Source organism: Barbus barbus, assembly GCF_936440315.1.
Source record: "Barbus barbus genome assembly, chromosome: 17".
Classification (NCBI taxonomy): domain Eukaryota; kingdom Metazoa; phylum Chordata; class Actinopteri; order Cypriniformes; family Cyprinidae; genus Barbus; species Barbus barbus.
Genome location: NC_136745.1, coordinates 16804493 through 16820670, shown reverse-complemented (window position 1 = coordinate 16820670; position 16178 = coordinate 16804493). Strand labels below are relative to the sequence as shown.

Here is a 16178-nt window from a genome sequence, read left to right as displayed (position 1 = left end):
CAGTTATGTAAATTTTATTTTTTCATTTTAAAACTATTGTGCTATTTCTGCAAAATAAACAACAGAATAAGAGGCATTTTAATGCATATTTATTTTTACAGTTTCCCACCCAGCAACAGAGACAATGTGCAGAATTGCAAAAACAGAATTTTTTGAAATATCTTACATTCTGCTGTATGCATCAAACTGCCTGGTTTTCAGTGCTTAGAAAAATCTACAGAAAGCTTGACAATATAAATGTTAGATACAAAAACATATTAACAGAAAAGCAGTTCCTAACACAATTTGGTTTTAAATTGGTTTTCTGTTACTATTTTTGACATTGACAACTTAAAATGTAGAAATATTAACTTCACACCTAAGTTAACAATATGTAGAAAAATATCTGAATGCAAGAAGTCTGTGACCTCAGAACACCACTCTTGTCAAATTTGAAACCTCCAACAAAGGTGTCCCAGGCGGTCAATGTTCTTATGCAGAACACTATGGATGGGTGCAATATAGCGTGCAACATCACCGTCCCGTGCAAAGTCCCGAAAGAAAAGTCCTTGGTCAGCACAGAAGGTGAACTTCTGTGGCATTGGGCTGTTCCCCCGCATGTACTCCCATACACCCAACAGCAGTAGCCTAACTTCAAAGGGTGAGAGGTGAGGGAAAACCTCATGGATGTTACTCAACACTGGTGGTAGTAGCTGACCTTCACCCATACATGATACAAGCAAACAGGAGGTCTGAAGGTGCCAGGGGGAGTCCAACACTGATGGTTCCCTTGATGCTTCCCAGTGAGCCAATAAGGTTGAAAGCAGACCCCTTAAAATGACAGAGCAGTAGCACAGAGCTGGACGTCCAGCTGCAACTACACGGAGAAGATGGAAGAGCACAGGATTTCCTTCGAAGCAACGACGAATGTGTATATCTCGCTCAACTGTGGTTTTCGCATGTTCTTCTGGAGGCCAGGACAGTTCTCCATTTGCTACATCTGGAGAAATGTTCTCCACCAGAGTCACAGCAATTACCTTTGCAGCCTCAGCATTAATTGGGGGAAGTTCATCAAAAACGAGAGGTTCATTGGCAGGGAATCGGCCATTAGCGGTACCTCCAGCAGAACTATTCCTAGCATTGCCAGTAGGGCTTCCTCCACCCGAACTACAGCACTGAACCATGACCGCAAACAAGGTCTGCATATTCTGATTGACTATATCTGGGTCAGGTTGTGAAGGGGTGTATGGAGGTTTCAAACCCTTTCCGATCACTCCAGCATGAAACACGGACCACACGTTACCCGAGAAGTTAACAGAGGTGCCAAATTTGCAGTTAATGTCCAAGAGGGAGATGCCCAAGTCTGGAACAAGGCTGGATGACTGTGTGGTGTCATCACCTGGGTTCTCCTGCAGACCTCCAAATAAATCTCGGTTGCCTCTGTGCAGGGCTCCCTCCACCAGTTGTTGGAGCACAGCTTTAAGTGTCAAGGGAGAGTAGGCTGCAAGACGTGACAACAGTTGCATGGAGTAGCCTACTTCCTCTTCCCTTACCCTAAGACTCTCCCCTTGCTGTCGTAAACACACAAAGAAGTGTGACACCGCCGCTCTACATATCATCAACAGATGAGCTGGATAGCAAGCTCTGGGAAGCTGGCTACACGAAAGCAGACGGACAACCGCCTTGGAAACCATGGTGTCGCCATGAAGAAGCAATGGGCAGAAATCCTGAAGGTGGTTGGAGATGGCAGCTCTAACTTGCGCAGCCATCGATGACTGAGCTGAACTCCCTGTTGCAGCCCCTCCATTTTTCCGATCCTCATCTTGACTCTGTACCGCAGTAGCCAGGTTGTTCAGGAGCTGAGCCAACTGTTTGGTGTCAAGGGTTTGAGTGTGGATCTGGGCAACACAGCGGGCTATTGTTGACGGCAGCAACCCGGAAAGTGAAGTGGAAAGTGTGGTGTACAATTGCGAGGCCAGTGCAAGCTCCTCTGGGTTTCGGGCTTGGGTGAAGAGCTGACACAAAGCTTCAGTGGCCACATTCGGGCCACCATACACGGATAGCAGACACAGGAGTTGATGCAACCAGAGGTGCCTCTTCCGCTCAAGCCGGAGGGTTTCAGCGCACAGATCACCTATGTGTCCCTGGAGCTCCTCTAGAAATGGTATCACTTGTGGCATTGCTGGTGCAGCAGAGGACTGTGGGAAGGGTTCATCACCATCTGGTCTGTTGTGCACCAGCTTGTGAAGATGTAGCAGAAGCATTTGCAGTAAGCGGTCACAGGCCTCTCGAATACTATCATGGGGAGAGGGTGTAGGGCCTGATATGATCACTGAAGATGGTGTAGCAGTGTCTGCAAGGAACTTCAGCACCCTTGCTCCACCTGAAGGGCTTTGGCTTATGAGATGCACCGCTAGACCCAACATATTCTCGAGCTCCTCCCGGGGCAAGCCCTGGAACTGAGCCTGGAGTTGAATTAGCACGGGCGGTCTGAGGAACTCCACCAGTTCTGCAGAAACGGCACCCAGAAGAGTGGGGGAAAGAGCAGCCAGTTGAAGCAAAAAAGGTACAGTGGCCCTACGGAGATGAGGGGAGCTCTCCCACCCACCTGCCCCGGATGAATGCGGAGGTACACTTTGAGGGGGTGGAGACAGACTATCCTGAAACATCCTGAGAAGCTCTTTCTTGATGCTATCAGAATGTCTGGAGGCCAAGTGCCCAAGGATACCAACCACTGAGCCTATTTTGGGGACTCTGCTGCTCTTGTCTATTGGCTGCTGTTGGCTGATCTTCTCAGCAGAGGAATATCCGTGCGCATAAAAGTCTTTGAGGCCACAAGCCAGCACCCTGCTGATGATGGTGCCAGGAAAAGCTGAACCAATGTGGGCGACGACCCAATCAAAATGAGGGGAGTGCTGGACAGAGGTGTCCAGCAAGGCATCCACACAAGCATCGGGGCACCAGGCCAACATGGCCGCTAGACACTGAGAGTAGCACTCCATAAGTAAGCGAGTGGCTGCACATGACATCCAAAGCTGCAGCAGCTCATTTAGGCTGGACGAGTGAGGAGCCGCCCTTCGTCCTGCATGCTTGCTGCTAAGCTGACCAAGAAGGTCAACAGCCCATGTGGACACAAGAGGAGCCCAAGCTTTAGGACTAAGCTTGATAAATTCAGAGAGTACTGCATGGACTTCTTTAATAACATCCTCCAAATTGGATACACTGCTGCTGCCTCCTCCACTTGTACTGTTACCACCATTTTCACCCTCTGCCTCCAGGTCTTGCAGAAAGGCTGCAACATATTCATCATACACTCCTCTTAAGTGCTCCAAGACGGCTCCACGGCAGGCTGGGACAGTTCGAAGGAGGCGCACTGCGCAGCGGGCATGATCCCGAACGCTGAGTTTCCGTCCCTGCGTCTGGTCAACACCACTGATGAAAGCCTTGATTTCTAAAGCCAGCTCTTGAGGACTAATGAAAAAGAAAAAAGACAGTTGGAATACATAGAAATGAAATGTAGCATACATTTTGCAATAAATTAAGATTTTTCTATATTGAGTAAGCTTACTAGGCTATATTCAGAAATAACATGTATAGCAGTCACAGCAGTATAACATACTATCCTTCATCTAATACTACTTTAAAAACATGCAATTTTATGACTGTGTATTGATTGAGAAACAACATGGAATATTTATAATTTCAAAATAAGCTGTCACATAGGCTATTTTATATGTTACAGTTATATATTTTTATATGGTATAAGTGCATATAATTTATGAAATAAATATTTTAATATTATTATTATATATTGTAGATAATGGCTTGATATCTTTTATAAGTGTGCTGATTAAATAACTGTCTCATATTAATTTCAGGTTTTTATGTTTTGCTGAAAAATCTTTAATAGGCTATTTAATATAAGTTTCCATTCCAACTAACCCATATTGAGTGACACACCATGCCACATTTTAGGAATGCTGTCACAAAATGTCAATGTGCTTAATACACTGTATTCTGGGCAATAACTGTAAAAAGGTTTATTTATAAACATACCAAAAAAACGGCATAATTATTAATGCTTTGGCAATGTAAAGCCGTTTACTATTTTACTGAACCTGAAATAACACAGAAATGCATTGAGAGAGAAGGCAACTCATGATATTGTATGCAAAAATTAACATACAGTTACAATGGGGATTTATGCTTCGGTTTTTTTTTTTTTTACATTTACTAACATATTGGACTAAACTAGGCAAACATCTGCTCTCTGTAACATTCCTATAAATCAGACTAAATAAACCACCTTCGTTCATGGCAGTAAAAAAAAGAAGAGAACAATATTTTGTTCATTCATACAGATAACGCAGTTTAATGCAAACTGGAATTCCTTCCATAAACTGATACAGTGTTTTATAAGTTATTGGTAACATATATTATTATATTACTGCTCACCTGTAATTATTTAGAGGAGTGTGGCAATGAGACGTCTGCATGGCTGACAAGGCATTCCCCTCGAACATCGCAGACATAGTTTGTGCTTATGCCAAATACTCCACGCACAATATTTGATCTACATAAAACAACAACTACTACAATGGCAAAATGTGAGGGGAAAAGGTATAGTATTTGCAACTTTTCTCCAATTTCAACACCGTTTTAAAGAACGGTACACTAAGACAGCGGAAGCTCTCGTGTATTGTTTCGTCAGAGTTTGCTACTACACTTATCGCCCTCTGTAGTTTAGGAGTTAATATTGTCTCAACACCTTCCTTAGAAAAAAAACAAAAAACCGTACTAAATGGGCTGTGTTTGACGATGTTATGATGAAAGAAAACTATTTCTCCCGTTTGTGGTTTTCACAGTTAAAATTGTTAACGTAGGAATAAACCCTGGGAAATGCAATCTCGGGTTATTTTATTCCACTTTCCACACTGTTCAAATTTTATGCTGGGTTAATTTTAAATCACACACTGAATATTTATAAATTCAAAAATTAAAGTTCTTATTTGCTTATTTATGAGGCCAATACCATTGATGCGCCCACTAATGCAGTTCCCAGCAGGTGCGTGAACTTTTATAAGAACTGCTTGTCCAACATTGGAAAAGTTGCCACATAAGTCCACTCTGGTTGTCTTAAACGTACAAAAAGCAGACTTCTGGATGAAAATAATATAAATAGAACGTCTATAAAAGTGTACATATTTTAAATCGTTCCAAAAGAACCCCAACACTATTAAAGGCGTCTCTATCCGCGCTGAATGTATCTGATTGGTCGAGTAGCGCTATTTAGGATTTTCCTTCAGAAACATAGAGTCACTACCACATAGGCGACGTACTTGTAAGTATTATACCTTAATTGGTTAAGACTACAATGTGATTTTCGTACTCGATTATGAATACTTTGTTCAAAGCATGGATCGTACAGCGCAAACTTAGTTAATTTTTATTTTAGGAAGACCAAAGTTTCGATTTGCCCTACTGATGTTTATTTCCGATGTTTCAAATTAATGTTTACGATAGCCTTTACATTAATGTAGGCTACATAAAATATGATTTAGCCTATGTAATTTAGAGAATGTGTTCCTTGACGTAGAGATTTAAATTGTCCCATAAAAATGCTTTATGTGTTTCTAACAGGATTAAAGTGAAAGTTTGAGGTCGCCATGGCTAAGGTAAATATTTTAATTAGCCTACCTAAAACAAATGGTAAGAATGAATTCTCTTACGAAAATTAACCATGGTTTTACTACAATAAAACCATGGTTAACGTTCGTAAGGGAAAGCTCATGTTACAAATAGTTTTTGTGCTGTTGTTAGGCTAAACTGACTGTTTGGTACTATTGCACTGTACGCTTATTGCTCGAGGTCTGTCGCAAAGCAATTTTATTACAGTAAACTATTTGCGTTGTTTTACTTTTTGGATTTTTATAGCCTATTCACAAGTGCAATGGTATTGCGTTATAGGCTATCAGTTAAACAATATAATATTAGCCTACATTTCTGACAGATTATGTATTTCTTATTTATTTATAGTACGAGAAAAAGCCGGAGCCTGGAGACCTGATTGAAATCTTCCGAGGCTCATACCAGCACTGGGCTATTTATGTTGGAGAAGGTTATGTGATTCACCTGGCCCCTCCCTGTGAGTATTTTACATGCCTCAAATTATGTCTATTGAGTTTAACTTGCATCCAATCTGAAACATCCCATTCAAGTCTCATGCTTGCTTTTACTTTTCCATTTCTTTCTCTACAGCTGAACATGCTCAAGCTGGGGCCAGCAGTGTGATGTCAGTAGTACATGATAAAGCCACAGTGAAGAAAGAAGAACTTTATGAAGTAGTTGGCAATAATGATTATCGTATCAACAACCTTCTAGATGAGAAATATGAGCCACATCCTGTTCGAGAGATTCTACGGGATGCACAGCGTTTTTTGGGAAAAGAAATTCCGTATAGTGTGTTTACAGGGAACTGTGAGCACTTTGTTACATAGCTGAGATACGGAAAACCAGAGTCTCGCCAGGTACAGCTGTTTGGCATGACCCGGAATATTGAGATTATTCACACAAATACTGTAACTGAATTACTCATAAATGTCTAAAATTTGCAAATCAATTGGTATGGTAAAATATTTGAAATTAATTTATTATAGGCTAATGTCGCAAAAGCAACAACTTTTCACATTAATATAGATCATTTCTGTTTGTTCTAATAGGTTCGAGACGCAGTGACGGCTTTTGCAGCAGCTGCTGGTGGAGGGATTGGCTTTGGAATCATTGCTTATGCTTTTTCAAAATTTTGGGGTTCAAAAGACAAAGAGAAGCAGACACAATGAACTAAAAGTACTAGATTATTTAAAGCCAATAAATTGTTTGGTGCTTTTTTATTAACTTTAAATCATTAAAACATTAAACCATTAAATTTCAATGTAAATAATTAGTTTTATAATTGGAAAGATTGTAGAATGTAAAATTTATGGTGGTGATGTAAGAAAACTCAACAATAAAGCACTGATAAATCTCTCTCTTTTTTTTTTTTGATATCACACATTTATTTTTCTGCTAGATTTCTAATGACCTTTCAAGCACTTTTACACAACTGTGTATTATAAGCAAAATATAGAAAGCTGAATATAGTGGCATCATGAACCACCACTGATGCAGCCTAAGGCTGTCAACAAGCATCTTAATCTGAATCATCTATAGTAGTCTGTTTTGCATCAGGTGCATCCTTAACGTCTTTCAATCACCCAAATCCTTTACACACATTCCAGTTTGCCAAAAAACACAAAAAAAAAAGCTGAAAATGACTATTGCCCTGTCCAATTACCCACATTTGAGGGTAATTGGACCTGGCAGGAAGTAAGTGTGCAAGACTGTCCCAGGTCTAAAAAACACCAAAGTGCAGTGCCCTTAACGCACAATAAATCCAGAGGGGTATTCAAGGCTTAGTGTATCTCATCATGCATCATGTTCTGGAAATAAATCGTGAGACATTTTGCCAAGAGGTCACAGAAACCTTTCCAATGTAAGTTAAATATTAATAATAATTAGATATATAATTTGGTAGTAAAACAATGTATTGCACGTTTTATTGGTGCAAAGATAAGTATATTTATTTTGTACAACATTTGTAATTACTTTTTATCACTCAATTAGAACCACCACAAATTAAATGAAGTAATCTGTAATAGGTACTACTGAACAGACATTTAGAAGTTTATTTTACAATGGAAAGTATTGAAAATAAAATAAAGCTCTGTAAACACTTACATTTTTACAACACTATAAGTGTCCCATCAGGTAATAAAAAGTTCTGCACACATTTGTGGTCTTCATGCATTCTTGAACACTTGGGCAAATACAGGAAATATGTCTTATAAGTTGTCAAGTGTTTAAGTGCAAAGACCACTAGTGTGGGTATTTTGGACAGGGCATATGGCAAAATTAGCTATAGGCTATGGCTCTTTAAAAATGTTACAAAATCTGATGCCTGATATTGTGTCCTAGTATGTAGGAGAAGAAGACCTCAATGAAATCTTCACAGGCTCATATCAACACTAGGCTATTTATTTGGTGAAGGTTATGTGATACACCTGGCACCACCCTGTGAGTCATTTACATGCCTCAAATGATGTCTACTGATAGTTAACCTAAAATGACCATTAAAGCCCGATTCGGATGGTATTTGTTTCTCAGGGGGACGTAAGTGATTTTCACCAGGGGGTAGTTGGTGATTTAATTGCCGTCCGAATCCACATCTCTGAGTTTACAAGATTCAAAATTCAGGGTTTAAACCCTTTTTGAACACTCCCGAACACCGTACGGTAACTGTTGTACATATTTATTTCTGAAATGCTGGAAAGTATTTAAAATAACAATAGTTCATAAGGGAAAGGGTAGTGGTGTGTGGCTAAGTATGATAACCCATACTCAGAATTTGTGCTCTGCATTTAACCCATCCAATGCTGCGGGGCCCAGTTGGGGGTTCGGTGCCTTGCTCAAGGGTCTCATGGTATTGAAGATGGAGAGAGTGTTGGTTATTCACTCCCCCACCTACAATCCCTACCGGACCTGAGACTCAAACCCACGACCTTCAGGTTACAAGTCCAACTCTTTATCCATTAGGCCATGACTGCCCGTAAACATTTGGAATGGGTCTTTATTATGGCAGCAGCAGGTATGCAATACAATTTTAAAATGTGTATTATAAACAGATATATATTGCGTATAATTATATACAACTAGCGCATATTTTCCTATTTTTAAATAGGAGATTTAAATAATTATACATTATAAAATATGCTTGGAATAATAAGAATATTTACAGCACACAATCATGTGACTGGCCACGTGAGCAGGGCGTTCTCTGGTTGCAGGATCACAGAACTCACTCCTCCACTGTGAGTAAATCGCCATCCGAATCCATGAGTTTTATCACTGAGGTGATATGTAAATGTCCATATGAGAAACGATTACCGTCCGAATCGGGCTTAAGTCACCATTTACTCACCCTGGTGTTGTTCAAATGTCATATGATCTTCTTTCTTTTCAGACCACATCCATTGTATTGAATACACTGGATGTTGTTTTTAAGTCTCATGACTGTTTTTACGTTTCCATTTCTTTCGGATAGCTGAACATTTTTTTTATTTTTATTGAATGCATGAAAAAAAACAATAACAATAGTAATCGTCAAATCACAACAACAGTCCAGGGCCAATCAGTTTTTGAGTCCAAAGGAAGTGCCAAGTCCTTCAACAAAGCCACTGCTCTTATCGCTTTTAAGTTCGTAGAGAACTCAATAGATTCAAAATACATTTTCATTTCAAGTTTGAATCTTACAAAAAGGGAAAATAAGGTTTATGAAATAAGCATCACCTTTTTTTCACATTCATGAAAGCCAAAAATGACATTTCTACAAGTAAACTCAAAATTAGGATTCACATAACATTTGATAAAGTCAAGAATGTCACACCAAACTGATGTTGTGTAAGAGCAACTCCAGAATAAATGTAAAGAAGATTCATTGTTTTCTAAACAGAAAGAACAGTTGGTATTAATATCACTCTTAAGTGTTTTAAGAGAGCACTTATCTGGGTAAATTCTATGAATCAACTTAAATGCAATTTCTCTCATTTTGTTAGTAATTAAATATTTGTGAGGTAATGACCGAACTTTCTTCCAGGGAATATCACTTACTAAACCATTCCAATAAGAGATTACATAAGGCACAGAAATAGACTCCATCTGAAACAAAACTCTCATTTTCTTATTGTTTTTTGACTTGGATGACGAAAGGCACTGTTTTCCAACAAATGTTTTACAAAGATCTACTGAGTGATATGAGATTGGAAAAGAAAGACCCCTGAAAGGCATGAGAACTCCATGTGGCAGTGCATCAGCAACAATTGCAAACTCTTTCGGACAAACAGGAATTCCATGATTAGCTAAAAACTCAGAGTAATTACAGATTGAACCATTTTGATTGAAAAGTTGAGAATTTTTAAACCAATTTAAAAAAAAAAAGAGGTTTGTGTTTATACAGTAGATTGTTGTTATTCCAGATTAGATACGAGTGAGGTGTAAAATTGTGTTTAAAAATGAGGGACCAAGCCAACAACATTTGCCTGAAAAAGAGATAATTTGACAGGGATTTTCATGATGTTATAGTTACAGATTAATAAGAAACTTAAACCATCTAGTTTGGAAAAAACAACATTAGGGATCAGATTCCATATAGATGAGGGCTTATTGATACAGTTTTTTATCCAATTTATTTTAAAGGTGTCTAGGAGAAGTACCACATTTTAATTTAATTTTGCTACTACACTTGTAATATAGACTTACTGCTTTACAAAAATATTCACCAAAACCAAATTTTTCCACTGATTTAAATATAAATTTATGTTCAACTGAATCAAAAGCTTTATAAAAATCCAGGAAAAGAATAAAACTATTATGTTCCAGCAAATCACTATAATCCAATAAATCTAAAGCTAATCTAATATTATTCATTATATGTCGGTCCCTCATAAATCCAGACTGAGTCTCATCTATAACAGTATCCAAACAATCTTTAAGTCTTTTAGCAAATATTATGGCGAAAATTTTATAGTCATTAAGGAGTGTGATGGGTCACCAGTTGTCTAAATTGGTAAGATCTTTCTTAGGTTTAGGAATTAAAGTTATGATACCTTGCATCAATGTAGGAGGTAAAGCCTCTTTTTCAATACTTTCTCTAAAAACCTGAGTTAAAAAGTGAGTAAGTTCATCAGCAAATAATTTGTACAGCTCAGCTGCAAGTCCATCACACCCTGGGGACTTACTGTTTTTCAAACTCTTAATTGCTCTTTGTACTTCCTCAGGAGTAACAATGCTATCACAGAAAAATCTATCACTTTCAGATATAACCTTAACATAATTAACCGAGTCTAGAAATGAGGACGTTGTCTGCTCTGAATACCTTGAACTATAAAGATTCTTATAAAAATTGACACTGTAGTTTCCCATTTCCTTTTGGATCTTTAACAATTTTGCCATCAACACAAAGTTGTTCAATTGTTGAGAAGGTAAAATTACGCTTTTCTAGCTTAAAAAAAATATGCAGAATTGAGTTCTCCCTCTTCGAGCCATTTTTTTCCTGGATCTTATATAAGCACCCCTAGCTTTTGATAAGTACAATTCATCCAGTTTCATTTGCAAATCTGCAATTTCAGATTTTTCTTCTAGAGACATGCAATCAAAATTATTAGACTGAGAATTTCATGATTAGGTTGTCTTCAAGAACCCTTCTTAAATAAACACCTGTCTCAAACTTCAAAAGCTCCCAATTGGTACCAAAAGAATTTTGAATTGCGGCTGCTTTCCAATACCTATCAATTAATTCTTTAATTTTATCCTTTACATCTGGTAATTCTAACAGTGAACTGTTAAGTTTCCACAAAGAAGCTCTGCATTGGCCTGTTACACCATTAAAGGGGTATTAATAAAGATAGTTTTGTGGTCTGTCAACGGGGTACATTGAATGCCGACATTCAGATCAAAATTTGACATGCATTTTGATATGAGCCAATAATCAATACGAGATTGTCTTGAACCACTTTTATTGGCCCAAATAAACTCTAAATTGTTAGGGAATCTCTCTCTCCAAATGTCCACCAATTCAAACTTGTCTATTAGGTCTAATAGTGCAGGCCTAGACAAGCGGTCCTTTTTGGAGGATATCTGTCCGAAGAATTATTAAATAACAATTAAAGTCTCCTCCTATTATGAAAAATGCATTAGGAAATTTATTAGATCAATATGTAAGCTTCTCATCTAATTTGTTAAAAAATGTCATTATCCAAAGAATTATTGTACCCATATATATTTCGAAAATTACAGTTTGTTGGTTAAGTGAAATTACTAATAAATGAAAATGACCTAAGCTATCTGATTCTGACCCTAATACAGTATATCCCCACCAAATTTGTTTCTCAAAATGCTTACACCAGCTGAGTGTTTGGTGCCATGTGAACTCCAAATATTGTTACCCCACTGAGATTTCCACCATCATCAATAGTCGAATGACATTCCTGAAGAACACAGAAATCTGATTTGTGTTTTTTAGCAAACAAAATAAGAGCTTTTTGTTTGACACTATCCCTGATGCCCCTGGCATTAAAGGATATTAAAGACAATGACATGAACCACGAACAATATAGAAAAGAAACAAGAAAATAACTAAGTTTGAGTAAATGAGTGAACCAAAGAATACACTCGTTCAATCACTATCCTCCGAAAAGAGCAACAACCACAACAACAGCTCAACTGGGAATAAGGTGTTCAGATTTAAGTTCAGAGAATAACAAAGACTAAGCTTAAACTTCAGCTTTCGAGTAAAACCACAGTCCCACCAGCTACAGCTGTTTGGCATGACCTGGCATATTGAGATAATTCGCACAAATACTGTAACTGAATGTTAATAAAAACTATAATGTACTCATAAATGTCTTAAATTTGAAAATCACAGCATTACAGGGCTGTATTATGGTGAAATATTTAACATGAATTTATTATTAGGATTAAGGTCACAAAATCAACACTTTTTCACACAGTCAATTAATATATAGGCTTATACTTTATATAAGTTATACTATATACTTTGTTTATTCTCATTGGTGCAAAATGTGGAAACAGCAGTTTGTCTTATATAGCGGTTGGCGTTGGAGTTCTTGGTGCTGCTGTTGGTTCAAAGACAAGAGAAGCAGCGAGTGAACAGGGAAACAAAGAGCTAAAAGTATTGTGGAGGCATTTGATTATTTAAGTCAGTAATTTTTTGGTGCATTTTACTCAATTTAAATAAGTAATTTAAATGAACAATTCAAATGTAATACCATAAGAAAATCATTTAAGTTATTTGATAACTCAACAATAGAGCAATGAATTGTCGACAGATTATTTTTTTATTTTTTTTTGATAATAGCAACATTTCTAATGACCTTTCAAGATTTTTTATAACTGTCTAATACAATCAAAACTTAACAAAATTATGTTTAAACTTTTATTAATTCGGACTGAATTTGTCACAGCCTACATCTGCAGACTGTATCATGGCTATACATACTTTAAAGCGAGAATCAGAATGAATAAACCACGATAACAGTAAAAAGAGCACCACAAGTTGTTCCTTTATACAGATAGCATAGTTTAACAAGACAGATAACAAAAAGGACTTCCGTCCATAAAGGGAAGCAATGTTTAATTCGCTGGTAACCTGTATGATTGCTCACCACGTCGTTTATGTGTGTATCCCATGCATAATATTTTATTTAAATACAGAATAAATACTGCAAATGTAGAAATGTTTGAAGGGAGACTTTCGATTTGAACCATTTCAACGCCACTGGGAACATTATATACCGTCCTCTGTAGTATAGGAAAGTTATCAAAATATTCGGTGGTCATCATCATCCTTGACAACACTGCATAAAATGGAGTCACAAAATTACCCACTGCATATTTCTAAATCCTAGGTTAAAGTTTATTAAGCCAGTAATTTGGCCATTGACACTGGCTTGCTGTAACTGTTTGTCCAACAATGGAATGTGGCCACCGCCACCTAAATGTACTCTGGCTCTTATAAGTCTCCTGAGACGTACAAAGGATTTTTTCCTGATGGCACTGATAAAACACAAGTGCAATTATTTATATTATGAGCAAGATCAGTTTAAGGGCGTCCACCAATGATCTCTATCAGCGCCGAATGACTCTGCATGCTGATTGGTCGACATCAGATGGTTTGGTCTGACTCTGTGGTGTTATTTTTGCTTCAGAGTAGAGCCCTGCGCGGGACTGTTTTCTTCATCCCGCTCCCGCCCGCGTCCGCCGAATTTCTGACCATTACCGCCCGCTCCCGCAACGTGTGTGTTACACTCCCGCCCGCACCCGCAAAACTCTGAGAATTTATTCCCGCACGATAATAGAGATGCATTGATTTTGTGTCTTCTCCCGTCCCGCAGGAAAAAAAAACGTATTGTATTGCTATTATTAAAGAGATTCATGTTTGTTTCTTTCCCTGACCTGCATGTATTCTGACGCACTGGTAGGGAAGATGAATATAGCCTGGGCTATCGGGGACATCTAAAACGCTTAGGCTACCCGCGGGACCCAATCCCAATGCAGCCCTCTACTTCAGGGGCGAATAAGGTTACACGGATAGTCACCGAGACAAACATCATTATTTGTAAGTAGCTATGATTCCTTCGTTATACCACAGGGTTACTTACTTATCTCGATTATGGATTGAAGACTGAATAGTTGTATGTATGATGTAGGTTTTAGGTGATAAAGCCACAGTGAAGAAAGAAGAACTTTATGTAGTAGTTGGTAATGATGAATACTGTATCAACAATCTTCTGGATGAGAAATATGAGCCACGTCCTGTTCGAGAGATTATGCGGGATGCACACAGTCTTTTGTGTCAAGACCTTCCATATAGTGTCTTTAGAGGGAACTGTGAGCACTTTGTTACAGAGTTGAGATACAGAAAACCAGAGTCCCGCCAGGTAGTTTGAGCATCACAGAAATAATGTGAAGTAGTGAATAGTGCTTTCAGTAATTTCTCCAAAAATGTGAAAATCACAGTATTACAGCGCTGTTGTATGGTAAACTATTTCATATTGATGTAGGCAACAGTGATGGGTGCATATCTTATCATACGTTGAATTAATATATTAATTTCTGTCCATTGTCATAGGTGCGGAAAGCGGTGGAGACCGGTGTTGACGTTGGTCTTGCTGCAGCAGCTACCTTTGGAGTTCTTGCTGCTGTTGCAGCCATATTTGGCTCAAAAGATAAACAGAAAGAGAACCAGTAAAGACTGGGATATGAAGAAGTGAAAGCACAGTTGTGGAGAATTTTGATATTTAAAGACTGTAAAATGTTTATTGCATTTAATGGAAATAATTAAAACATTTGTATTGTATTGATTAGGCAGGTTTAGTTTTATGAGCACAAATGGAAATATTTCTAAACAGAAAATAAGAGATTGTCGGCAACCAAACAAAATCCCATCTGTTCTGTTGTTTGATAACAGTGGTGCATTTTGCTACTGACAAATCTCTGCATGAAACATTTTAATAATTTTTATTTCACACATTTCTCTTTCTACTGGTTTCCTATTAACACCTCAAGCACTTTAATACCATATAATCAAAAAGAGCAAGCTGAATATTTGACCAAATGAATCCTAAAATAAACTGCCATGTTGCTGTTTTTGTGTCGTTAAATATTTGACATGATATACACGGTGTTTGTGTCCTAATCTTAATGCGATTATAATACACCAGCATAGATAAGATTACCGTTTACACAAGAAAATCGAAAGGTTTCTGCATAGCTAGCCTGCCTTACATCAGCTCAGTGGGACCTTTGTTACCATTTGCTGGATTAAATTCTTGTGACAGCAAAGCAGTGGGAAGCATAGCAATTGGACAACGACATCAGAGACACTCTAAGTCTAATGGATCTGTAAGAAAAAGTGATTAGGATGTTGAAGATCTCAATGAAGATGTTTATTGCAGCATAGCAGTGACAAAGCACATGTAGTACCTTGGGTTCATCTGAGTCAGAATGAACCCCGGACATCCTAAGCTCAAACCTTTTATACAGTTACAGTTGCTCCTGTTATTACAGCTGTGGTCTGTATGTTAATTAAGTTCTGACACCCCTTTGTCTGAGGTAGTTCTCGGTGTCCCACACCCGCTCCCATTCTACAATTGGTGACCATTTTCTCAAGATGTGATCATCCCAAACAACATAACTGTTGACTTTCTTCTTCCCTATAATAATTCAGCCATTTTGGGAAATGAGCATGACCAAACACATATTGTGGAGTGGAATCTGGGTCAAGGCAGACTATAGCTTCTTACAGATCAAATTAATTGCTCATTAATGGTTAAGGTTAAACTCATTTCGTAGCATGTTGATCACCACAAAATGTCATTTTGATTATTCTCTTTAGGAAAAAAAAGCAAGAATCAAGGTAATGGTGAGGCACTTGAATGTGAATGGGGTCAAACAAAATTGACACCGCAATTACATCCATTAAGACAAGGGTCAACTACATAATGAAGACCAGGGACGTGCACAGGGGGGTTGCTCAGGTTGCCCTGGCAACTGCCCATATGCCCTTTTCGACTCACGTTGCCCTT

At 38.1% G+C, this 16178-nt stretch overlaps 2 protein-coding genes across 2 annotated transcripts; one reads left to right on the top strand and one right to left on the bottom strand.

Moving 5' to 3' along the window:
• Window positions 1–75: 75 nt before the first annotated feature.
• On the bottom strand, window positions 76–4680 carry LOC306883139 (integrator complex subunit 5-like). The gene is made up of 2 exons (XM_079438247.1): window positions 4435–4680; window positions 76–3450 (listed from the first exon to the last, which is right to left on the bottom strand). Exons 1-2 carry the CDS (start codon window positions 4509–4511, stop codon window positions 426–428), a joined length of 3102 nt encoding a protein of 1033 aa, XP_079294373.1. The 5' UTR covers window positions 4512–4680; the 3' UTR covers window positions 76–425.
• Window positions 4681–5297: 617 nt separating this feature from the next.
• On the top strand, window positions 5298–14842 carry LOC306883138 (phospholipase A and acyltransferase 3-like; the record flags this gene model as incomplete). Its single annotated transcript, XM_079438246.1, has 6 exons — window positions 5298–5320; window positions 5620–5654; window positions 6016–6124; window positions 6238–6275; window positions 14301–14531; window positions 14723–14842. The coding sequence occupies exons 2-6, from the start codon at window positions 5646–5648 to the stop codon at window positions 14840–14842; spliced, it is 507 nt and encodes a 168-aa protein (XP_079294372.1). The 5' UTR covers window positions 5298–5320; window positions 5620–5645.
• Between the last annotated feature and the right edge of the window lie 1336 nt (window positions 14843–16178).

Bases quoted from the DNA above. Each gene is read 5' to 3' on its own strand.
- LOC306883139 (XM_079438247.1), bottom strand. From the start codon at position 4,511: ATGTCTGCGATGTTCGAGGGGAATGCCTTGTCAGCCATGCAGACGTCT. The intron at 3,451-4,434 runs GTGAGCAGTAAT...CTTTTTCATTAG, and splicing joins ACTCCTCTAAATAATTACAG to TCCTCAAGAGCTGGCTTTAG.